General features: G+C 34.6%; 3 protein-coding genes across 5 annotated transcripts; 2 read left to right on the top strand and 1 right to left on the bottom strand.

Annotated features, from left to right (window-relative positions):
* Positions 1-746: 746 nt before the first annotated feature.
* Positions 747-12,107, top strand: Elf (Ef1alpha-like factor; the record flags this gene model as incomplete). 2 transcript variants are annotated; one of them, NM_001111344.1, is given in 12 exon segments in its annotated part: positions 747-1,074; positions 1,984-2,183; positions 2,891-2,996; positions 3,965-4,111; positions 4,294-4,439; positions 4,993-5,147; positions 6,544-6,661; positions 6,735-6,938; positions 7,024-7,182; positions 7,379-7,483; positions 9,259-9,427; positions 10,217-12,107. In NM_001111344.1, coding segments are annotated over 12 exon segments (1,791 nt in total). In that variant the 5' UTR covers positions 747-836.
* A 5,505-nt stretch (positions 12,108-17,612) lies between these two features.
* On the bottom strand, positions 17,613-19,222 carry LOC692802 (defective in cullin neddylation protein; the record flags this gene model as incomplete). Its single annotated transcript, NM_001046649.1, is given in 4 exon segments — positions 17,613-17,851; positions 17,854-18,721; positions 18,791-19,005; positions 19,097-19,222. Coding segments are annotated over 3 exon segments (978 nt in total). The 5' UTR covers positions 18,873-19,005; positions 19,097-19,222.
* A 2,359-nt stretch (positions 19,223-21,581) lies between these two features.
* Positions 21,582-25,260, top strand: LOC101745476 (uncharacterized). 2 transcript variants are annotated; one of them, XM_062673360.1, is made up of 4 exons: positions 21,582-22,150; positions 22,930-23,226; positions 24,358-24,573; positions 24,682-25,260. In XM_062673360.1, the coding sequence occupies exons 2-4, from the start codon at positions 22,938-22,940 to the stop codon at positions 24,810-24,812; spliced, it is 636 nt and encodes a 211-aa protein (XP_062529344.1). In that variant the 5' UTR covers positions 21,582-22,150; positions 22,930-22,937; the 3' UTR covers positions 24,813-25,260. The 2 variants fall into 2 exon arrangements, with proteins under 2 accessions (XP_062529344.1, XP_004927035.1); XM_004926978.4 differs by having other exon boundaries at positions 21,611-23,226.
* The last annotated feature ends 1,290 nt before the right edge of the window (positions 25,261-26,550 follow it).

Raw genomic sequence — 26,550 nt, 5'->3', positions numbered from 1 at the left:
TCTTGTGAGTCCGCGCGGGTAGGTACCACCACCCTGCTTATTTCTGCGTGAAGCAGTAATGCGTTTCGGTTTGAAGGGTGGGGCAACCGTTGTAACTTACTTAAGACCTTAGAACTTATATCTCAAGGTGGGTGGCGCATTTACGTTGTGGATGTCTATGGGCCCCAGTAACCACTTTACACCAGGTGGGCTGTGAGCTCGTCACCCATCTAAGCAATAAAAAAACAAATAAAAAAAAACATCTAAGATCATTAGAATTTAAAAGACATAATTTCAAATAGTAAAATTAGCACTAACATTTTTGTGGTTATCTGCGACTAAGGCGTGTAAATTTTCCAAACTGTAAATGAAATCTTAAAAGTTTTAAATATATTTACGAATCTCGAAAATGGATGAAAAAAACTTAGTAGAATATTTAAGTGAAATTTATACAAACATCATACAATCACCAACTACGAAGGCTGAACTAGCAAAATATTAAACCATAAACTACTACCTACACAATGTATCCGACTTCGAAGTTGTTCCAAAAACGGAAACAAGAAGTCATTTACAGATTTATTAAATCATTATCTATATTCGTAACTTTACTTCAGCTTAAATAAAACGAATATTTATTATAATTTAATTACAACTTTAAAAAAGTTACTCAGGGAAATTTTAAAGATATTTTTCAAGTTTAAATTTATTAGATGTCAAATAACATTTTTGGCAATTTGCCATGAACTTCCGGTTCAAGATAAAGACACACGCGGATCTAGTGGGAACAGAATCTAAATAATTTTAATTAACCGGGAAAGAAGACCAAATTATTTATTTTACGCTCTGCAACTATAATGTCCAATAACGGTGCTCCGGATTCATGGGAAAATGAAGCGGAAATAATAGGTGAAAAAGGTGCAAAGGATTCTAATGATGTGTCTTCAAAAATTTCCACGTTGAATGTAAATGCCATGGAATTCGTGCCTTCTTTTTCTAAGCCTTCTCAGGCTAGCGATAGTACCGATTCCCCTACCTCCCCCCAGAAATCAGAAAGCGGTTCTTCGAATTCAGCCGGGAGTCCCGTCTTAAACGGTAAGTTCGTCTTGTCATTTTCTGAAGGTAATAAAACTTTAGTCAATTCCAAATTCATAAAAATACATCTCGATATTGAATTAACTGCATCTTCACAGCAGTTTTAATGTTCCTAAAGTAAAGTATTATTTTAACAGATCCTTAGATTTCAGACGTGACCAAACGAACCTACCAATGTCCGATATCTATTTTTTTCGTATCCAGTTCTAACGGGTTATTACCAGCACGCGGCATGCCGCTTCCACTCCCTTTCAATCCACTTTCTCTTTTTCATTTTTATACCTAATGTTGTGAAAAGTGTTTTGTAGTGTTTGAACGAAATTACAAACAATTCAGTAAATTGAAGTTTGAAATGAAGCTTTCACTTTAACTTACATCTGGTGTTTTATGATGTTTAATAACACTACAATTACACTATATTTAATTTTATATGTAAATTAACTGTAAGGATTGTTATTGTCATATTTTGTTTTGGTTTAAATGATAAAAATGGCATAATGTTATGAAATTTGTTGTACAAATCTTAGATTTTCATCATAGCTCTAAAGTTGATCCATATCTGATAATCATACTATTACTTGAATATTTAATATTCTAAAATTTAATCTGTGAATATTACTATTGTAATTAGCATTTAAGGGATATTTTATATAAAGCTCATAATTGCAAAAAGTTATTCTACCTTTTGTGACTAGACACTTAAACTTCTAAATATTGTAAAACTCTTACATTATGTAAATTATTGTAAGTTTTTGTGAAAATAATGTTGAGGTTTTTTAAGTGATGTAAAATTCAGTTGCTACTACATTACAAAAATGAATCAGTGATTTTTCTCTTATCTATTCTAGAGTAAACAAGTGTGACAAGTGGACAGATGTGATAATGAGGCCTATGTTTACACATTTGAAGGATGTGGCGATGGAGGCGGAGAAAGCAGTGATGGTGGTGCAGCATCTGCTTCTCCACGTGTTGAAGAACCACCACCTACTACTGCATCTGTCCCGCCCGATGTCTCGCCCACTGCAGACAGCTGGGAAGTTGAGGCTGATGATGCACTACTCACACCTGAAGAAAACAATGAACCGGAAGAAGAAGAATTGGATACACAAGTAGGAAACACAAATCCTAACGTATGCATGAATGCTTTCTTCTTTTTCATAAATTACAAATCCCAAGAGAATTAAAAATAAGTAATGGAAGAACTTAAGCAGAATGCTCAGAAAGTCTATGTTATCTATTTCTGTCATAAAGCAGTAATGCATTTTGGTTCAAAACAGCCTTTGAAGTCATTTGTCAAGGTTAGTGGTGGCATTGACGTTGATGCGGTGACCACTTAACACCAGACGGGCCATAAGATTGTCCACTCATCATAACAATAAAAAAAGAGAATGTTTATTTTTATATGTAGTTGATGAAGTTTTTTTTAAATTGTATTATTTTTAGTTAATTCCTCTAACCACACGTCATTTATCTTTGCTTTGTTTATTTTCAACATGTTTAGCTAAGATAATGCTTAAGTTGTGTGGTAGTCTTTTTTAGTATTATTTAGTGTTTGCCATAAATAGATTTCGTTAGCATTGTTGTTCAAATTTAGCTAAATATTTTGAACGATTACACAGACTTAAAACAGATTGTCTCATAAGAGTACTAAAAATTAGATCAACAAATTCCATAATTGCTAGTTGTTAAAAACATTTACAATATTTTAGGCAAATAATGTATCAGAATTTTCTAGCAATACTTAAAACTTTTTTGAAAATTTACCCTTAATACCATTTTGGTTCATTTGTACGCATTTGTATATGTTTTTGTCCAGGAGGATGGTGAATTAACAAAAAAGATTCCAAAGAAAAAACCACCACGAGTAGAAGATACACGAAGCAAAAAAGAACATGTAAATGTAGTATTTATAGGACATGTAGGTAAGTTCTATTTCTTTAGTATTGCAATAAGACAACTGCTTCTAAATTGACTTTTTCTGTAATTTTAACAACACAAACCTACATGACCTCTGCTAAGATCTCCACTAGCTACCACAGGTGTTTAGTTTATCTTTTTATCACACAGCAGTAAAGGCATAGGCACTGCTATGCACTTGAAGAGCATAGGATTAGTTATTAGATACCATATACCTAAGCTCTCTACAGAGGATTAGCTGTAACCCTTCTTGTTAACTATATTTGTATAATCTCATACAATTCTTAAAATGTTAATTTATTATTACTTACTTATTTATGATCATGCGTCATAAAGATCTGATTAAGCCTCTAATGTCGATAATTGAAAGACAGCTAATAAACATACAAATCTTCCAGCTTAAAAATAACAGTTATGTTAACCCCCTTCTCCACAAATATAATTGTGGTTAGCTAAGAGGTTATTAATTTTATTTCTAGATGGTCTAGTCTATAATGTCAAAATCACCTGCATATAAGATTTTCCTAATTTTAAGACTATGATTTTGCTCTGCCACACTCAGTTATTTGGAATGTTAGTTTATTTGTTGGTAGGCTCCATTGTTTAAGATCCAATTTAAATTCTGTTATTTGAAAATAATTATGTAAGTTCATGATTAATGTGATAGTAGCTTGACGGTCTATATTGTTGATCGATCTAATGTGGAATTCTGATTTTAAGCTTCATTTGTATTTATCTGCTAAGATCCCAAAATATGATATTTAATAACTTAGAAAAGTTAGTACAATGTAACAATCAAGTGAGTACCTTGAAGCCTTCAATTAAGTACACCTAGGCCCTGAGTGCTAATTATCTCATTCAAATAAACTGATTAATTTAGAAATACCCAGGACTTCATTGTACAATCGTCAATGTCACTAACCAAGGCAGTAAAGAAATTGACAATGACCAATGAATTTATTTTCAATTATAGATGCAGGAAAGTCGACTATTGGTGGTCAAATAATGTCACTCACTGGAATGGTCGACAAAAGAACATTAGAAAAATATGAAAGAGAAGCGAGAGAGAAATCAAGAGAATCATGGTACTTATCATGGGCACTGGACACAAATCAAGAAGGTGAAAGTTACTGAAACATTTATATAGTTAGTTAAATTCAATGTGATCACCTCAACAACATGTATGACTAGCTAGTAATGTAGCAAATGTACAGAAACTTGTGGAATTATCAAATTTAAGTAACAATTATAAATTATGTACATCTGATGTAATTTTAACAGTCAATACTTTAATTTTATTAGAACGAGACAAAGGCAAAACAGTAGAAGTTGGAAGAGCTTATTTTGAGACTGAAAAGAAGCATTTTACAATTCTTGATGCCCCTGGACACAAAAGTTTTGTTCCAAACATGATTGGTGGGGCTGCTCAAGCTGACCTCGCTGTATTGGTATGTATCATAGAAAATAAAATATTTACATCTATACATGCTTAAATATAAAGTACAAAGTGACAAGTAGAAAATTTAGGGGGTGCAAAATTTATAAATAATTACATTTCTTTGTATGTTTGTCAATTGAAATGAAACTTACACAATGAAACCTTCTTGTTGTCGGTACTTTGGGTTTCTGTTACAGTATCATTAATATCTGATGGCTTAAGAAACTATTTTTTTAGTTACAATTAGTGAAATGGTCACAACAGAGCGTGGCTGGGTTCAACTAGTTGAAAATAAAGAGAAAAACAACATTAAATAATGCAGAAAATTTATTTCAACGTCCTATAATGGTCAATTGTTTTATTTTTCGTATTTTATTGTTTTGGGTGAATATTTTACTAAGTGGTACTAAGTGGTCACTGGAGTCCATATAGATTTGATACCACTACCCTCTCCTTCATTCATAAAGATAGAATAATAGCCATTTCTACTCTTGAAAGTAGAACTCGAAATTGAGGAAGATGCTATTGGATAAAATAAACATTTATTTTACACATAATTACAGGTCATTTCTGCACGTAAAGGCGAATTCGAAACGGGTTTCGACAGAGGAGGACAAACTCGTGAACATGCGATGTTAGCTAAAACAGCTGGAGTGAAACATTTGGTAGCACTTGTAAACAAGATGGATGATCCAACAGTTAACTGGGATGAGAAAAGGTAAATTATATAATATATAACTAAATAAAATAAAACTATCTTATTATCTTAGAATATTATTCCGACCTATAAAATCTCGAAGGATTAGCTCTAATCATAATATTATGTCTATTTTGTGATGATTGAAATATAAAAAAAGGTTTTTAGTAAAGAGGGAAGGACAACATTAAACTTATAAAAAAATTGTACTTTAACAACCATGTATCACTTCTTGACAAAAACCAGGTTCTATAAACAGTTTGAGTTCATATCGACGCTTGAAAGGCAAACGTGACTAAGCGACAATAAATGCTTTGTACATAAATGATAGGCAATAACCATATTCGATGCACAAAAAAATGTATTTCTAGGTCTATTAAAATCATTTCAATCCTACAGCTAGATTCATTAAAATAGAATTTTTTTCAGGTATTTCAACTTTAAATTAGTCTACTGTAAAGTTCACACATTGTCGCTCAGTCACGTTTGCCTTTCAAGTGTCGAAATGTAGAGATAAGATAAGATACCGATACGATCAGATACCCGGTATTCTCTCAAGTGATGCGACTACTGCAGTCATATTCATATCCCGTAGGGGGGTCCTCAGTGAAAAAAACCATCTTGTAATGAAAAACAAACTTCCCAAAAATATATGCAATTTATACTGTATATCACTTATGGTAGAGTGTATTGTATGCTCTTGTAGGTTGATACCATTACCATCATAACACCTTGCTTGTGTCTATAGCATATGTGCTTATTTCTATAGCATCCACAGTTATCCATTCTGGTTTGATGGTAGGAATTTTGTGATTTATATCTTATGACAATGGGGATTTCTACCTTATGTTTAACTGATGGTGGTATTCAATTGTAATTTGTGTAAGTATCAGTACACTAAAAAAGTGGTCCCTGAACTCATTCACTCATCTAAGTATTAAAAACGCTAACAATCATAATAAATAAAGTGAGTCGTCTATTATCAAAGGTGGCAATCTGTGCATTTGGACAAAAAAAAATTATTGATATGTCAATACAGATTGATTTGAATATAATCGTCTCCTTCAAAGAATACGGTTCAAAACCTGCATTAAATAAAGGTTAATAGTTAACCTGTTATTTATCTAAGATGTCGTTCCGAAGAGTTTTGTGACTGCCAATGGAATACAAAGTCAATAATTCGTTTTTCTGATTTACCAATCATTGTCCAAAAGTCAGATTGCCGGCTTTGATAATAGTCGACTCAAGTGTAGTGCATTCCTGTTAAGTAATTTTTATCAAAACATTTACCCATAATATCTAAATCTACACATGGTATCTATCTTTTGCATTTATAAAGAAGGCTGTTGATGAATATTTGTTGCTAGTATTAAGTTTGTAGGCCTAATCACTACAATTTTTTATATAATTTTTATAGATATAATGAATGTCGAGACAAAATTTTGCCTTATCTTAAGAAATTGGGTTTCAATACAGCGAAAGACCTATCCTTCCTTCCTGTTTCCGGCCAAACTGGACAAGGTTTATTAGAACGAGTATGTATTTTCAGTTATATTATTTATTGTCTTTCTGTGTAAATATTGTTTTATATGTCATATATTTTTTCAGCTAACTGAAGATGTATGCCCATGGTACCGTGGACCATCTTTTATCCAACTCATCGACGAGCTTCCGTCTCTAAACCGTAAGATCGATGGTCCATTTATTATGCCTGTTGTTGATAAATATAAGGACATGGGAACGGTCCTCATGGGCAAGGTGGAAGCGGGAACTACACGTAAATCCAGTACATTATTTCTGATGCCAAACAGGGTAAAAATAGCATATTTAAAACATAACTTGTATAAATTTAATAAATTGACTGTGAATATTAACCTTAATTAAACATTAAACACAGGTGCAAGTAACAGTTGATCAACTTTGGTCCGATGACATTGAGGTAACCTCTATTGGGCCTGGTGAAAATGTCAAAGTAAAACTTAAAGGAATTGAAGAAGAAGATGTATCTCCTGGTTTTGTTCTTTGCGACGTAACCGAACCGATTACGACAGGAAGAGTAAGATAATTTATGCGAAATAGTATTAAATTTGTTTACAAAATGTTACTATACATTTGGACTTTAGTATTAATTCTAGATTTTTAAATTTTCTGTTGCAACTTTTTATAACTTGATATTCTTTATCATTCCCATAATATTTTATTTTTCCCATATTTTAATATCTATCAGTGAAATTCGATTGATTTTTTTACAGGTTTTCGATGCCCAAGTTGTGATTCTAGAACACAAATCCATCATTTGTGCTGGTTACTCTGCTGTTATGCACATACACTGTGCTGCTGAAGAAATTACTGTTAAGGTAAATTCCAGATTGTTAGATTTCAAACAAACCATATTGTTTTCAAGATGATTTTAACTCTGTTAGTTATTAAAAGAATTAGGGGGAACAAGGAAAGAAGAAAATGTTTTAAGTTTTTGAAATCATTCTGCAATAGTCATTGATTTTATCTTAAAAAAAGCGGCGCGACACTATAACCCTCCTGTCGTGGCCGCCTCCAACTACATATCCGACCCAGGCAACGAGGCAACACAATGCCGCCGTTGCCCTTAACATATCGTATCGTATCCTCCTGATCCACTCTCGGTACTTTAAGGCACCCCGAGCCTCGTTCATCGTTCTCGTGTGCAACCTAGCCTAGGTGTCTATGTGCTAGGAAACCCAAAGTTTCTCGCCTTATCTTCTCAGAGGGTTCCGATTCATATTAGTTGGTAGATTCGGCGAAGCACCGCTCTTGCTACGGCTAGTGTTAACATATTCTCTCAGGTGTGAGCTCACAAACCCATCCGTAATCTCTTATGTTACCTGCGATTAGGTAGAGAAACAAATTAATATTTTTTTATATTCAAAACCTCGCACTCTACGTATTATTTACACTTACCTGAGAACAATATAATTAAGGTTAAACTGCAAACTGCAAAATCACTAGATCAGTGTGTTGTTCCTTTACATGAATGTGCATGCACATTTTTTGGTGTATGGTACAAACAGGAATATATTCTTCAATCTACCCTCACTTTAAATATAACTCTCTAGATTAATTAAAAATAGTAAGCTCACATCATATTAATCACATAGAAATTTCCTTTTTTATTTACTTAAATGAGTCAACGAGTTCACGGCTCACCTGACGTTAAGCGGTTATCTGAGAGCCTATAGACATCACAACGTGAATGCTGCCGCTCACCTTATGACATGAGGTTGAAGTCCCAATTATTGTAAAATGGGAAACGACTGAAACGAGTCGGACAGTCTTAAAACCATAATATATTACTACTTCTTTTTTTCCTCCTTATTAGCTGGTAGCCTAAGGGGCTATTCCAGCTACGCGCGGATGGGTAGGTGAGCTCACGGGAGCAACCTAAGAGAATTTGCTAACACTAGCCCTATCAAGAGCAATGCTTCGCAGCAGCTACCGCCGGATCAGAATCGCGACCCACTTAGGAGACTCGGCGAGAAACTCAGTGGGGTGTGTCTTTGAGTTAGTTCGCATGTAAACTCTTCGCCGTAATCTATGAGTTGGGCGAGGACAGTGTTTGGTGCTTGAGGAACCCAAAAATATAGAAGAGTGAACGCGGGCGATCCGACAAGACACGAATCGAGCGACGGCGGCTCTGAGTTGCTCCGTCGCCTAGGTCGGATATGAACTATTTCTTGGCACTCTGTTAGTATAACTACTTGTGCGTGGTCATCATATGTTTTATCACCAGCAATATTCAAATTTATATATAAGTTTGCAGACTATTGACAAATGTAATGCATTAGGTGCTAAAATTTTAATAGGTGTAAAACTGGTGGTAGGACCTCTTGTGAGTCCGCAAGGGTAGGTACCACCACCCTGCCTATTTCTGCCGTGAAGCAGTAATGCGTTTCGGTTCGAAGGGTAGGGCAGCCGTTGTAACTATACTGAGATCTTAGAACTTATATCTCGAGGTGGGTGGCGCATCTACGTTGTAGATGTCTATGGGCTCCAGTAACCACATTACACCAGGTGGCCTGTGAGCTCGTCCATCCATCAAAGCAATAAAAAAAAAAAATAAAAAAAAAAATATATTTATTTTTTATATAATTTCCAGGCTTTGATTTGTTTGGTTGACAAAAAGACTGGAGAGAAGTCGAAAACGAGACCACGCTTTGTGAAACAAGATCAGGTTGCTATTATGAGGATAGAATGTGCAGGAGTTATATGCTTAGAACCATTCAAAAAATTTGCTCAAATGGGCAGGTTCACATTAAGAGACGAAAGTAAGTTGTTTTAAACTGGCATATTGAATATATGAGCTCACAGCCAACTTAGGTTAAATAGTTGCCATTTCATGGACTACATTTTACCTTGGGATATGAAAACTAAATCTGAAAACAGATGTCATTTTTTACAATAGTGAATTACCAAACGAGAGTCATGTCACTGAGACTTACTTAACCTATTAAGTAATTTGATTAATATTAAAAATCCTGCTCATCTCTTTTAGAAGAGCTTAGTTATAAATAACAATCACCAGTAAAAATTAAATTATTGATTGGAGTGCTATAAAAACAATCAGAAACATGAAATATTTTGTGGAAAAACTTTCATTGTTGAAAAATATATTTAAATACAAATGTGCAGAGAATCTTTTTAAACAGATACAAATATCTGATATAAGTTTGATATCTCTCCTTTTTTAATTCTTGACATCAGAAACAAAAAGGTCCAATACATCCATACATCAAATAGCAATTCATTCTATTGTTTTTATTTTTTGATTACCATCTAGAGATATAGACTCAATATATAGATCGTACTAATGCTTCTTCTGGCGATTCATGCTAATGAATGATAATTCCTTGGAAAATTTACCCTTTTCCGAAATCTATTTAGTAGCAAAGTATTATTCAATTTACGGTGTTCACCTATAAATGTAATGATTCCATTTCCATCCATTTAATTCTCTATCAGGACGCAGATGATACTGTATTAACTGCATTCTGCTTTGTTTCGAAATTGTTACTTATCATGTGATTTCACTAAATACAATCTATATTATTTTTCAGATAAAACCATTGCGATCGGAAAAGTTTTGAAGGTGATTGAGTAAATCGGCACTACATTGTAATTTAGCTAGGTTAGGCCTTTTGAGAACCTATTAATATTTGCAAAGTGCATGTAAAATGTATTCCAGGGTCTCAAAATCCTGAAAAAGCTCGAGTACAGCTTGTTATATTATTTTTCATAGGAAACAATATATTTTCTGCATATTTAGTTGTCTATTATTATTATATTCAGTTAGATCGTTTCAAATATTTCTTATTACATGTTGTTGATAGTAACTTGTAAAAGTTTCAATTAACAACATATGTAAAATTACAAACATTCTCAATAAACTTTACACAACTGTGAAATAAATGTTTTTTGTTTTTTGATAAATTTATACTCAAAAGTTAAAGGTTTATATAAAAAGGTACTAACTAACACTACAAAATAAAACAAAAAAAGCTAAATTATTGGAGTTGTAATGTCATTGTAGTTGTCGATGGTGAGACTCTCACTCTTCATGCTGGAGTGATCTCTAATAAGTAACAAATTGATGCCATCTAGAAATTGGTCACTCTAATCTTATTAGTCTAATTGATACTTATATAAGTATATGATTGATAGTAATTACGATATATTTTTACATAATAATATCAGTTAATTATATAGTGCTGTTTATTTTTTAAATATTCTTTATATTACATACTTTTATTCCCGCTTATTACTTTAATTTGCGTTCAATTTCACTTAAATACATATTGAAGTTGTAGTTTCTTTATATACACTGCAATGTGTACTTGTTATGTTGAATTATATATTTTGCAATATTTTATTGTGGTAGATTTATAGTTTTTACATTTTAAGATTCTGATTGAAACTAAAATTCAGTTAATCATCTTAATCACAAAAAGAAAAGGAATATAAGGTTTGTTTAATTAAATTCATTCTTATTTGGTCACTTGTATTTTAGAATTATAACTTGGTTGGAGTAGAATTTGGTAATTAAGTTGTGTAAAAATATTGAAATGCCTTGTTGATCGTAATTTACACATAGTACTTATATCACTGAAAATAAACACGGCGGTGCGCATTAATATTAATTCCACCACAAGATATTAACCATGTTTATTATGAATTTTATAAATTGTCAGCTTTTAACAATACAATAAAATTTATACATTATAAAGTTATTGTATATGATTTTATTTATTTATTTAAATGAGCGGAAGAGCAGTGAGGTGTGCATATCTCGTTACAGTTTCCTTATGATTAAATTTATTTAAAATCCTTGTTAATGATTGGAAATTGGGCCCAGAGATCTGCACCTCTCCACGTCACGCATTATGGCGTCTGTCAGAATGTCTTAATGTAGGTTGGAATTCGATTCGGCTTAAAATAATTTTTTGCACATTGTTTGATTTTATCCTAGCGCTTCTCATTGCGATTTAGTATAAAATAAAATTGAAAATTACACCACAAATCCTAAAGATTAATTTTCGCGTATAAATCTGTATCACGAATTGTCATAGAACAACAAACTGGGGCTAGCAGTTTTTTTTGTACCTAAATATTCTCGCTAGATTCTAAGATTTATTCGACTGGAGATTGGTGTCGAAAAGTTTTTATATGGGGAAAACAAATAAAAATCGCGAAACAGTTAAATCACCTGAATATTGCAATCAAAATATTAAAAAAAAAAGTTCGCCTTAAATACTATTATTTATATTTTACAAGCTTATTGGCGCATATTTCGTCTATTGTCGTTCGTCGTTGTTAATGGCCAAGGTTACAGACAGTGTTATCTGTAGGGAATAAATAAGATGCGTTAATATATTACTAGTAAAATTGAACGAAACAACAGCTTAAGCATACCTAGTTTTATGTAGATAAGTAATAAAATATTTTGATAAATATATGTGTTTCAGTCAACGGGTGGGTATACACAACTTTTTAAATTTTTTAGTGAACATGGCGACTGGAACTTATCGGTTCATTCTTGCCTTATGTTCACGAGTGATTGTGATGATCGAGGTGGACCGTAGGCTCTTTTTCTATGAAAAGCCTATATAAAATGTCTTGTCCGAAAAACATCCCTGCGTTTAAATATATCCTGTATGAAATATTTAAACAAAATCTAGAACAATATATTCTGTTCCTTGTAGACGGCAATCAGACAATTTAATAAGTTGCAGCAACAGATAATATTTTCAAGACTTCATTCTTCATCTAACTTTTTTATCTTTTACGGTCGTACAATCCAGCTGTGTGTTACGTTGAAGTGTCGCCACTTCCCGACAATTGCATGGTATATATGGTATATATGGTGAATGGTGATGGACTATGGTATTCCTTTCATTATTTTTTGTGACTAATTATCACACGTGATTGTTACTTTACGGACCGATACCATTTTAGGTCGCTTTACGACTTTTACTACTAGTATTTTAATATTGTCAATATCCAATATTATTTGTTTTTAAATTGTACTGCCTACATACTGTTACGCCGGTAAGAGTAACGCCATCTATCAACGAATATCGAAGGATCCAGAATGCTCGAAAATTACAACGCCCTCTATTGACAGATAGCTGAAACTACGACTAGAGGTGTGGAATGTGTGGAACATTCTCGATAATTCTAGGGATGAGGTATCGACTATAAAAGCGTTGTAGGAATGGCACGCAGTCACTCAGTAATCGGAACTCGAAGCGAAACAGCGAACGGATCACCTGAAGCGAATCGGAACAAGCGAATTGAGAGTTTTAAAGTGTTTGTGAAGTGTTTAAGTGTTTTAAGTGTTGAATACAGTTGTTAAGTTCTACTTTGGTGAAATTTTTATTTATCCCGAACCCCAGCGCGTAACAATACTTCAGCGCGTAACAATACTTCGAACCAATCATGTAATTTATTTTTCTGTCGATACACATGAAGGTTTTTTAAACTGTGTCTAGGGCGGGGGGGCCTGATATTTGATGTAGGCTGGCTTCTGGAGTTAAGCAATTGTGCTTCTACACATCTAGTTACGTTTAGGAAAAGGATATGGATCATACCATCGCCATACCATAGAAATAAAAAATATTTATAAAAGATGACAATCTTTCTGTGTATTAAATGGCAATTTCGTTGGTTAATTGCCTAATTTATAGGCCGTATCAAATCATTGACATCTTAAGATAATGTGATAGTAGATGTGGCTCATTAGATTAGAAAGCCTCTTGAATGGCGGGATCTTATGTGACGTTTTCGATTACCTTCCGGCGTAGTGAGCAGATCGGACCTTTGAGGTGGTTCTGGTACAGGTATTTCTCCACAATTAGGAATTGATATTTTAGAAGACAGCCGTTCAGGATACTTAATTTTACTTTTTGGTTGCTTGCCTTTTGTATCAGTTAGACATAAATCACTAACCGATGAGTGGTTCATTCAAATCATAGGAATGGCAATCCATTACACTCCACCCGCTTATAAAATCTGTCCGCACCGCGTTTATTCTCGTCAGACTCTACTCTATGATCTGTAAATGGAGTAAAATGTCCCTTCGGAACACTACAAAACTTGTTAAAGCCCGTTCAGACTCACGCGAGTGTCGTGTCGCTCGCCAGACCGGACCGAACACACATAGACACCCTCCAAACCCTACAATCCCGCTTTTGCAGGTTAGCCGTCGGAGCTGTGGTTCGTGAGGAACGTTGATCTACACGACGACCTAGGCCTCGAATTCATCCGAAAACATACGAAGTCAGCGTCGGAACGTTACTTCGATAATTCGATAATTGCCTTATCGTTGCCGCCGCTGACTACTCTCCGAATCCTGATCACGCAGGAGCCAGAGACTGTCGACGCCCTAGACACGTTCTTACGGATCCATCAGAACCCTTGCATTAGACGCCTTCAGCTCTAACGCCAGGAGCAGGCTTACGGACCCAGGTAACCTTACTCGTCGAACTCGACAAAGAGGTCGACATGCAACCTAACCCATGCATCAGCCCGCTGAGTTTCTTGCCGGTTCTTCTCAGCCGTCGCGATTCCGATCCGGTAGTAGATTCATTGGCATTGGCATTTAACGGCCGTCTGGTGTAGTGGTAAGTGACATGTTCACTACACAAGGGGGTCGCGGGTTCGAATCCCGCTAAGGGGAGATATTTGTATGATAAATATAAATGTCTTTTCCAGGGTTATGGATGTATATTAAATATATGTATGTGTATAATAAAAATCTTACATTTATTTCCGTTATCTGGTACCTGTAACACAAGTTCTTTACGAACTTATCACGGGACCAGTTAACGTGGCGTGATTGTTAGTAAATATTTATTATTTATTTGTATAATTTAATGTTTATTATTGGCGAAGCAGCTGCCCTTGAGTTGTTAGGTTTCCTTCCGAGGCGCTCCGACAGCTGTTAGCAAAACCCCACCCCTCCTGGCTGAGCCTCTGCAGGCTCACCGGTCCTGTTGAAACTGGAGAGGCCTCCGGGCCAATAGTAATCCCTCATCCATAAAAGAAAAGGAAGTGAAAAAAGCAAATATCGAGATTTTCTCGCCCACTGAATATTTGGTTTAAAAAACCAAAAAAAACTTTTGTAACTTACCTAATAAAAAAACATAAAGTTATTTTCAATTGTTTCATAAAAAAGGGGAATTTTTAATTGCTCCTCTATTTAAAATTCAAGCAAACTAAATCTCCCGACTAATATCTATCTCTTAGGTTTGTGGCGTTTCCTTTTAGATTTCGCCAATGTCAAGTGTATATAATACTCTGCTTTCTATAGCGGGCTTCGTGAACGAGCAAGGTCACAGTTATTCACTATGAATTAAGTGAGTAGCTAAGAATGTTTAATGACAAGATCTCTGTTGATTTACCTAAAACAAATAAGACGCACACAATATATATACAGGGGTTAGTTCGATAAAAGACAGACAAACTACAGCTTAATATTATTATGGTTAATAAATGAACTAAGAATATAAACGAAAGGGGAGTTGATAAGGGAAAGAAGAGATTTGAGATCAATGGGGAGAGGAATATCAGGAGGAAGGAGATCGTAGAGGGAGGAAGATAGACGACGCCCTCGCGACTAATAATCCACTGCATATCAGATAAATGACTACGACCAGCCGAAGGATCGGCCAGCCGCCTGGACCATGACTCCAGCACGGACCGCCGAGATTGGGCGCTCTGCGCTCTGACCACACTGGGGCTGGAACGCGCCACGCCCCGGGCACGAAGGTCACTGATAGTCAGCGGTGAGTGCCTCCGCCTCTAGGACCCAAGGCGGCGTCTCAGCCAGTACACACGCCGCCTCGAAAGAGATGGTTCGATAAACATGAATGAACTGATCGCGAAGATGCGTTGCGGCTGTTGCAGCAAATTCCCTACCCCACGGCCAGTGACTGGCCCGACACGGGCGCCCCATATAAGGCCATTGATCGCACCACCATTGCCATTGACGCGCCGACTACTCCCAACAAACGAGGGACCATGATCTGAAAGTGAGCACGGAAAGTCGAACGACTGTCCAGAATGAGGCCGGGGTGTTTCAACTGCACCCCGACCCCAATACGGACGCCTCCAACCACGATATGGACATCGACAGGTGGCACCCTCCGGGGCCTGTGGAACCATATGGCCTCGGATTTACTGAGCGCCACGTCGAGGCTCGATCTCCTGATTTTGCCGATGACATGCGCCACCCCAGTGCTAGCAAGACGGGCAGACTCAGCAAAACTCTCGCCGGGGGCCTGGGAGGAGGGCACCCCTCAGCACCCAGTCATATCCGGTATTCCAAAAAAAAATGGGCCGAGCACCGACCCCTGTGGAACACCGCGCACGACTGGGAACCGATGCACAATCCCACCGTGTCCGGTACACGTGACTGATCTGTCCTCAAAGTAGGGACCCACCAGCCGGCGAGGGTAGGGGGCACTCCGTGTCTTTCCAGTGCCTCCCCTATCACGGACCAGAGCAGGGTGTTAAACGCATTGGCGATATTGAGCGACACCGCTAAGGCCACCCCGCCCGTTGATTGGCCCTCTCGGAAGCCATACTGCTCCGCCAACAGATCGGGTCCCACTCCGACCAGAAGCTGGATGATGCCGGCCGCCAGAATGCGTTCCAGCAGCTTGCCCACTTCATCCAGCAACAGGATGGGACGGTACCCGGCGGCGGTATCCACCGGGCGAAAGCAACACCTGCCTTAATCATACAATAAGATATTTTTTTTATGTCGTAATAACAAGGATTGATTAGTTAAAAAAAACTGAGTTACCGTACTGTTTTGCAATTGTTAGTGTATATTAAGATTGCACTAGTTGATTTTTTGTGTACTTTAATTAGATAAACACGACTGATTAACTGGTGTTTTATTTAGAATAACTCATGTTCTTAACAGTTTAATAGGTGATGAGTTTGAAAAAAATAGATTTAAATATTTTGTTGCACACACAGAATTATCAGTTTTACTTTTAGTTAACAAATAGTCATTTAGTAAAACAGATTAGATTTATAGATTAAACAGTATATTAGATTTGATTTATTTGATGAGCAAATTTAGTGTGCAATTCAGTATTTTGGGTGGTAATTTCGAATATTTGAATAGAAAAAATTGCATTTACAGTTGTAGGATTAAACCCTTTTTTTTTTACCCTACAAAAAATAGTGATTAAGAAAGAAAAAACATTCTATCGGAAAAAATCGTATCTTTTTATGATATTTTATAGTGACTATGTACTTTTTCCAATATCTGTTAATAAAATATTCATCTAATGCTGTTGTTATACAGTTCCATTTTATGTAGGTATTGATTTATTGTGCTGTATGAGTGCGACTTAAACATTCAAATTCTCGCTAGAACAGTCATATGGACTACATATTATTATGTCTTATTGATATGCAGATTATTTATAAGAGGGAAGGAAATTCGGAATCATTCAATTTATTTTCAATTTTAAATTGTTATCAAACCAATCTGCTATGTACTCCAGATTTTCATAAAATGAAATTAATACTAAGTTTATTAAATATTTTATTGTGTACTTGAACCTGTGCTAAATTAAAAGACTCAAAAACCTTTATGATTTTCGATATCTTCCCTTATGTACAATTATTTCTAGAAGGAAGATCTGCAATAACTAATTATTAGAAAGTGTGCAATTGTAATTTAATTTCAAGATATGCACAATAAAATTTGTTGACATGTGTCCAAATTACGACAAAAACTGAGTTTATAACATGTTGATCTTCTAATAAAGCAATCATTCACAGTACTATTGAATTACAACATAGCAAGTGTTGAGATAAACTCAGTGATAGTCATAGCTCGAGTGAAATTTACACTGAAAAATGAAGCTAAATTGTACTAACTCCCTTTATATTAATTTTATATAGATTAAGACTAAAATAAACACATTGAGAATACAATACATTAAGAATAAATCAACATAGAGCTTTTTTATATTCACAATAACTTCTTTCATCAAACATCACTCAGTCTTTAATCCAGACATACTTAATATTAAATTCACATTTATAATCTACTAATTTAGTGAAATAAGGCTAACTACCAATATTGAACAAATATTCTTTCATCAGTCTCAATATCATACTTAAGTACCAACCTACAAAGTACCTACTGCTGGATTTGACAGACCTTTAATCCTGAATTTTTATGCTGCTTTTGGTTACATTTTGATTAACTTGATCATTTTCATATTCAACGAAATCATCAAACAAACTGGGCCATGCTTCCGTGTCATCATAGCTGCTGAGATCATTTCCAACAAACTCACAAAAATTTAAAAACATGTACCATGTATCTTTTGGAATGCCTCTGATTTGTGGGTTCTTCTCAAGGTAATTCAGCCATCGATCCAAGATTGGAGGCTCATTATTTGTGAAAACTAAGCGCCACAAAACAATAGCTATATCTGAAGGTAAGATTCTTTGTCCAGAACTAACATCTAGCCCAAACTTAAAGGTAAATCTATACAAATCCTTAAATTGCTCTGGTTCTCTTTGCATTTCAACAGATATGTCACCTAATTTGTGTTGTATACCTTTAATTGAATCAGTTTTCATATTTTTTAGGCCTTGAACAAACTCGGACTTTGTAAATCTACACATTTGACTAGCATTTAACTTCCATGCCAATATTAAAACTTTAAAATCATCAGGACTTAAATTAAGGTCATTACATAGATTTTCAATGCCTTCTGCTAAGATAGCGTCTTCTATAGAATCTTTATATTGGTTAAATAACAGATTTATTTTGGTTTCTGATATCTTCTCACTTGATCCTAGTGATGACATTGTCCGTGGAATTGATGGTAACTTTGGGTTGAATAGTTTAGGAGTTTTTTCACAAACTAAGTTTTTCTGCACATTTAATGGATCACATGAACTTTGTTCACCAAAAGAGTTCAATACTTTCAAGTTATTCATGTTTGTATTCAAATTATTTTCACTAGTACTTAAAAGGGGCTCCACTTGAGGATAAACTGACACAGAAACAGATATATCTGTCACCTCTAAAATATAGAAAACATCACATTAACATTAGTTTAATTAACATTTTTCTCAGTAAACTACATACTCACCATCATTTTTTGCGTGGGGTCCTGTGATACTTCTTATTTCAGCATTAGCTTGAGATTTGAAACAGCTGAGACAGTGGCCCATTGGATAAACTGTTGTAATATAATTTTGAATACATAAAAAATGTTCCACATCCAAAACTTCGACTTAAGAGCTTCTCACTCCTTTTATACATAATGTGAGAACTTAATTAGTTTTTTTTCCTGTTATCGAAGTACTGTAAAGGCAAATAATGACTGAATTAAAACAATTGATAATATTTTTATTTTGAAACTTTTACTAGATTTTTTGTCTAAGGATTAACTTACTAAACGTTACATATTTCTTTTTGCTTTCTATAGAAGCTACAAGGTAAGATTTCAGTAATTGATATTATATGTACCAAAATCCACCAATACCAAATTGAGTTGATTTTGATTAGAAACTAAAATTTGTATTTTTCGTAGATCTTCAATCTTTGGAGATCATACGACAGTGTCATTGGTGTAATCTATGTTGCATTTTAATGCCTAATATTACATTATCGTACTGATACGAAAGTATTAATTATTAGTAAACTAAATCAGAGATAGTTTAATTCAAAAAATAATGTAGACTTTTTCCACATATTCTATAAATTACACGAATTTAAGAAAGCGTGGAATGAGCAGAAATCTTTATTTACTTTCTACAATGCTGTTGTACTCCAAAACGATCTGATCTGTGGGAACAAACAATTCTATTGGTTCTAGATTTTAATATTATTTATTAAATATTCCACAACCCGATGAATACAGTCCTTGTCCGCGTGTGTTGAATCCGTGATCGCGGAGTGACCGTGTGTGCTCGTTTAGTCCGGGCAACTTGGCATTGGCGGAGTCACTGGTGAGCGGGGGCAAATGATTGCTTAGACTGCGATTATTCAACCACTCACCATCAGAAGGGCCATATACTCGTCTGCCTACACCGGCAATAAAAAAAAGCTTGAGGTTGTCATGAAGATCTACCATATAACACATACTCAACGTTCCAAGGTGCTCCAACATATATCCTGATGGAATAGGATGACTTGGAGCGAGTTTACGTGAGTGCGGGCCGCATGAGCGAACACTACAATTGCACAGGTCATGATTGAACGTATGCAAGTTTTGTAGAGTGTCACCTTGTTACGAAGGGACTGTTTAATTTGCTTGAAGATCATGAGGGAGAGACGATCGATTAGGAACACAATCCCTCCTAAACACTTGAAGAGGCCAAGGTTAGGGTTGAGTAAAGATATTTAAGACGGAAATAGAGTTCCGTGCCTAATTCGGAAAGGAATACTTGGAGTGGCGTGGGGAAGGCGAAGGTTGATATCGATGCACTGCTTCCGGAACTATTGTCCTAAATTGGTAGCTGCGATCTGGAGAGACAGGAACGTTATTTGGTGTTTAGGGAACTGTTACTAAAATGAATTAGTTTATAAAAAAAGTTATCAATATTCATTAGTGAGCTAAAACTTCAATCTCATTTCATAATTTTATGCTGAAATTCATCTGGTTTACTTTAGGAGTGGGTAATATCGGTTTTGCCACGTATCGAATCGTATCTATATATCGAGGATCAATATCGGATATTGAATCTATATATTTTCTGAATCTATATATTGATGGATGCTAGTAGATTTTCTCGATTCATGATATTTGAGATTTGAAACGATACGCTGATATAATATCGTAGTAGATATAGATTTAAGTCAACGTTATACGGTTGGTTTTCTGATATCAATTTATAATATGATCTTAAAGTAATAAAAAGAACATGAAAATAAAAATATCAAAAAAACTTTCCTTCATGCTTTTACCAGGCTTAGGACTGGCTACATTATTTTCAGTTTTTAGTATTTTGTGTCTTAATTTAAAATTACAAAATATACCAAAAGAGTGTAGATTTCAAAAGTTTAATACAAACACAAGAAATAAACTCAATTACTTGGATTCAACTAAAAATAGAAAAATGTGTACTTTAAAAATCAAACACAAAAAACTTTTAAGTATTTATAAACACTTGTCCAAAAATTCTAGTTCAAGGTCAAAGCGCGTGAAATTAAATTCAACGATGCAAATAGGCTATACTGCATTCAAGCTAGGGTCGAAAGTTGAAACTTCTTTCCTTAATTGTATCCTGCTGATACGCTAAGAATAATCTACAGACATATGGACTTAAATATAAGGTTTACAATTGTATGGATAATGCCCGTTTCTGTTTCATTCATCACATGATATCCCTATCGTGCGCTCACTCACTCTGGCCGATTCAATACGAACCAAACGAATATTGCTGATATTAACGAATCGGTACGATATGCCGATGCGCATCACATCGAGCAATATCGTGTATCGGCTGATTTCGATTCACGAATCGGTCCGATATGGCGATGCGCATCACATCGAGCAATATCGTGTATCGGCTGATATCGATATATAGATTTCGTGCGGGGCGATATTGGATTCAACGATATTGCTGCGATATATAGATATTGAATCTATATACGATTTATATCACCCACTCCTAGTTTACTTACACCGTTTTTTAAATACTAGAATATGCTGAACTAGAATATGCTGAACTGAGTACTGATCCACCAAGTTCAGATCACTCCTGGTAATCCTGGTTAAAAAATAGACATCGAAAGTAAATCTTTATAAGCCAACCACTTATGCCATAATCTCTCATTTCAACTGCCGCAAAAAGTATACTACCTACCTATTATTTATAATTAGTACAAATATGGTAAATAACAAGTACATATAGGTAATCTATATTTACCATATTGACATGAAATTTTTAAGTTCTATCACATAGATTATACACTTCAATATATTTTCTATCAATCACATTTAATAATTTTCTGAATAGTGTATTTACTTTAACTATAATGAGACTACATATTACCAATTCACTGATTTATCTTAACGTTTTAATCATACTTCACGAGGTCTGCGATGGACAAGTTGAAGACAATATCAAGAAATACCAACACTAAGAAGAAAACCATGGTTGTTAAACCACGAATATTCCCCACATCTTCCAGATAACCATTTCATACAACGTTGGAGGGTACAAGACCACACGTTAGGTTTCCTATGCGGTAGACTATTCAAATTAAGTCTACATAGTCAAAAGTAGTTTTAATGAATGCAGTAGCATAGTCTCGGGTAGGAAGAGGTGGCGGAACATCGCAAGGGAAATCAAATTTGCCGCTCCAATCGAATATGACGACCACGATCACTCTGTCACGAATGTAGCGACTGAGAGGACCGAGAAGAAGAATCGTATGCTGGAGCCTTTTTAGACGGCGATAAAAGTCTGAAAATTATACGGGAGAAACTGGTGCCCTACAGGTGACGATTAGATTTTGAGAACCGACGTAAAGAAAGAAAAGTCATATTCTCCTGCTTCATATAAGGAAGTCCAAATGTTTTTTTTTTTATTGCTTAGATGGGTGGACGAGCTCATAGCTCACCTGGTGTTAAGTGGGTACCGGAACCCATAGACATCTACAACGTAAATGCGCTACCCACCTTGAGATATAAGTTCTAAGGTATCAAGTATAGTCACAACGGCTGGCCCACCCTTCAAACCGAAACGCATTACTGCTTCACGGTAGAAATAGGCAGGGTGGCGGTACCTACCTGCGCGGACTCACAAGAGGTCCTACCACCAGTAAAAATGGTGTTCATATGTTTCATATTAATCAGCTTTATTTCATTTCATAATATATTTCATAAAAATATATATATATAAAAGATAAGACTGTATGGTGTGATACCTTTGCCTTTCCATTTGGAAAGTAAAACTACTACTACCTACTAGTTTTTCCCACCACTAAAACGGTTACGAACTTTCATTTCAAATTTAAAATTTTTAAACGGAACTTAAACTTAATTGAATTGATTGTGAAACTTGAGTGATTTTTGTGGTATTACGATTACCTTTACAAAGACAATTAATTTTGACCACTAATTGTCTTATAAATTATATTTGAATAATTGATTTCTAATTCTTTTACATCGACATTCGTATCAGTTTCGTAATTATTTTTTATTTGTGAAAGAAAAGCAGTCTCCTTGTGTTGCTTAGATTTTTATAAAGTTTAATAATCGTGAATCCTCTACGCTAGATACTAAGATGAGCACATTCGAAGACGACTGGAATTTCCAGATAAATATTGAAGACATTGAAAAGAAGAATTTTGAAGAGTTCGAGAAAAGCCTACGTTATATAAATGACCATGTTTTCAAACTGTTAGAAGAAACATTCAAAACTCAGCGTCTTGATTATAATTGTGGTACTGGCCGCAGTCACGACGAAGAACTTAAATTACTTATTGATAAGAACAAACAATTACGACAAGAAGTTGATAACAAAACTAATGAGATTTTAATTCTTCAAACTAAATATGAGAACTATAAAAAAGGTTTGTATAAATACAAACAGGTTTCACACAGATATAGTCCACTATTCTGCCATCAGTACAGGTTTGAAGTATGAATCAGCCATTATACAATACACTTCATGTTTAAAAATATCCACACCCTTGAAATCACCTAACACTCAAATAGGCACTGTTAGCCAGCCTGCCAAATATTGCCTTAGAATGCCAATCTAAATAGGCAATTTCAAGTGTAGATATAAAAATTTGTTGTGAATTTGACAGTTGGTAACGGGTTATGCTTTATAATTCAACATTTCTATAAACCCATTTGAAATTGTATTAATGTAATGAAGAATGTTTTCATTATTTATGAACTTCTGCTTCTAATATCAGTGTATCATGTTAAATATTATGTCAAAATAAAATAAAAAATGTATCATTATAAATGTGGTGAGCTAAAAACTTTATGCTATGTTAAATTTAAATAGAAATTGCTAAAGTTGTCCACAACTCGGGCCTAGTCAAGAATATGGTAGTTTTGATTGTTTATCAGAACCATTTTTTTATTGCTGATGATTTATTTTATTTCTATTCCTTTTAAACTCATACGTTGAAACTCATCTCATCATTCATTGCTCTATCATCCACTTTGACAAATTACATGAGAGCGACTATATAATATAATCCTACTGTAAATTATGTAGAGTAAGTATTTCCAGCTTGTGTCCTTATGAAGATAGATCTAGTTGTTTGGTTTTTTGATGGATTATTGTTATACTGTGACAGAATTTGTCTTGAACTGATTGGACTTTAAAAGATAAGATACCTGATATGTTAATGTTCAAGTACCACAAGCAGGTCAAAAATTCAAGATATACCTGCCACCTGATGGTGACTGGTTACCGTCGCCCATGGACTTCAGCAATGCCAGGGGCAGAGCCAAGCCGCTGCCTACTTAAGTCTCAGTATTAACAGTACAACTGCTGTCCTACCCTTCAAACCAAAATGCATTACTGCTGCACGGTAGTAAATAGGGTGGTGATACCTATCTATGCGGACTCAAGATGTCCTACCATCAGTAATAAAATACATAATTTTAATATATTTACATACATACATAATTTTTTAAATTAAAATTCCATTAGCTATTATTACTAATATTTTTTATTACAGATCAAAAACTGTTATCACAAGAAGTCAAAGAAACTCATGAAGCCTATTTGCTAACTAAGAAATTTTACAAAAAAAAATTAAAGATGTATTATGCTATTGAGTCAAGGGAAGCTGAAAAAGAAACAATATTTATTCAGTTTTTTACTGAGTGTAAAAAAGATCCAGAAAACTATTCTGTAAGACTTTTAAGGAACACTAAACTAAGACATTATCAAAGTAAGTTCTCCATTATTTTGCTTTTATAAGGTGTATGTATTTAAATAAAGGAAACACAGATTTTATTAAGTACTACTAAATCTAATTAATAATTTGTTTATTTTTTAGTATTGCAGATATCACCTAAAATTAAAATTGAAAAAGAACTTAAACAAAAAATTTACATCCCAGATGACGTATCTGCATTATTATGTTGTATAAGACAGGAATTTCTCAACATTAAACAAAATAAAGTATAAGAAGAATCGAAAAAGGTCATTAAATACAGTGAAGTTGGGTAACTTTGAACACTTTTTGCAGATTTTTAAGTACACTGAAATATTAATGTATTGGTTGCACTATTTTATAGTGTGGTAAGTGCTCTTTCATTCCCGAAATTTTAATTATCTAACCAATATAATGTATTAATACAGAAAAGGCTATGAAAAGAAATAGAGGTTTTAGTGGCCATTCAAAGTTACAATGACTTTTGGATAATTTTGATTTGAGTTATCTGGAACAATGAAAATCCTCTATAATTCACTAATTATTTGATTTGGGTAACATTATACTTTTATTTAGAATAAAATATATGTAGAGATGTCAAAATAAAGTGAGTGTCAAAGACATATATAATATTGTTCACTATTTATCTATTAAATGAGATCAATAAAGACTGATGAGATCAAAAGTTACAGATGAGCAAAATGTTATTGAAAAAATCATTCACCCCATTTCATGAACAAAATATCATCATCTATGAAAAACTTTCCATCCCTTCTTGTTAATTGATGTTTTTTCAGTAGAGACATTATGTTCTCCTTGAAATTGAATAAATTTGATAAAATAAACAGTTATTGTTTATAGATAAGTCAACAAGAGTTTTATGTATCTATCTACAAAAACTTTGTTAATAATATACTTTAACCTTTTCATTGGTGTTACTTTGAGCTTGATATCCGTTTTTTAAGCATTCACTACGTTTACGTTGTAGATGTCTATAGGCTTCAGTAACCACTTAACACCAGGTGGGCTGTGAGCTAGTCCACCCATCTAGGAAAAAAAAAAGGCAAAGTATAATTTATTTATTACTTGACACATTATTTCGAAAAAGAAAAAGATACTCATTAAATTAATAAACAATTAACAGATATTTGTTGATATTGCCAGAATGTCATCACAATACAAATTTTGTTTCTGTTGTGTGGATAAATCTATGATTTCGATTTTGTTTAGAACGTTGCTCACAGCTTCGGAATCTGTGCCTAACACCGGCCACTCACATGCGCACAAATACGCAAACCCGCAAGTGAGGGACGACATTTGCAAATGATTATGCAAAGTTTTCGCTGCATTCGTGGTTTTCCAAGCTGTGTCGGTTTTTTAACAGACATCAAAGCGCGCGAACCTCGAACCTTCGCGTAGTCTCCCACACATTCGCTTGCCCAGTTGCGCCGACGATTGCGAAAGTAACGGACGTCCGTTACCTTCGCAATCTACTATAATCTAAAATATGAAAATGGCGTATAGTATACGTATACTATACGCCATTTTCATAGTTCGTGACGTCTACTGTGTAGCGTATCTTCATCAAAAGAAATCCCATAAAAACAGCATGGCTGTTAATGATGTCTGGGAAAGAATTAAAAACTCTTTTTCTCTTCAATGTTCTGTTGACGAATTAAAAAGGAGGAGAAATTCGTGAGACATTCGTAAACAAGTGTAGGAGGAAGCGCGGGTTTGCAAATTGAGTATGCGAACCCATTTGCATAGCCGCTAGGTTTGCGAATGAATGTTTGACGGCCCTCGTCAGTGGCCGGCATAAGGATTGCGATTCGGTAAATATACTCGCGAAACAGCTAACCTCGTAGCGATTGGAGATGCTAGCAAAAAACGTTAGCAAATCTCATCCCTCCTGGCTGAAACCATGCTTATTATTAAACTGACTTCTGTTTGCCCTTAAAATAACTTTAAATAAAGGGTGAATTTAATACAATG

Source organism: Bombyx mori, chromosome 17 (genome assembly GCF_030269925.1).
Source record: "Bombyx mori chromosome 17, ASM3026992v2".
Taxonomy (NCBI): Eukaryota; Metazoa; Arthropoda; class Insecta; order Lepidoptera; family Bombycidae; genus Bombyx; species Bombyx mori.
This window is presented reverse-complemented; position numbering and strand designations above follow the sequence as displayed.

Bases quoted from the DNA above. Each gene is read 5' to 3' on its own strand.
- LOC101745476 (XM_062673360.1), top strand. From the start codon at position 22,938: ATGAGCACATTCGAAGACGACTGGAATTTCCAGATAAATATTGAAGAC. The intron at 23,227-24,357 runs GTTTGTATAAAT...TTTTTATTACAG, and splicing joins ATATGAGAACTATAAAAAAG to ATCAAAAACTGTTATCACAA. The intron at 24,574-24,681 runs GTAAGTTCTCCA...TTTATTTTTTAG, and splicing joins TAAACTAAGACATTATCAAA to TATTGCAGATATCACCTAAA.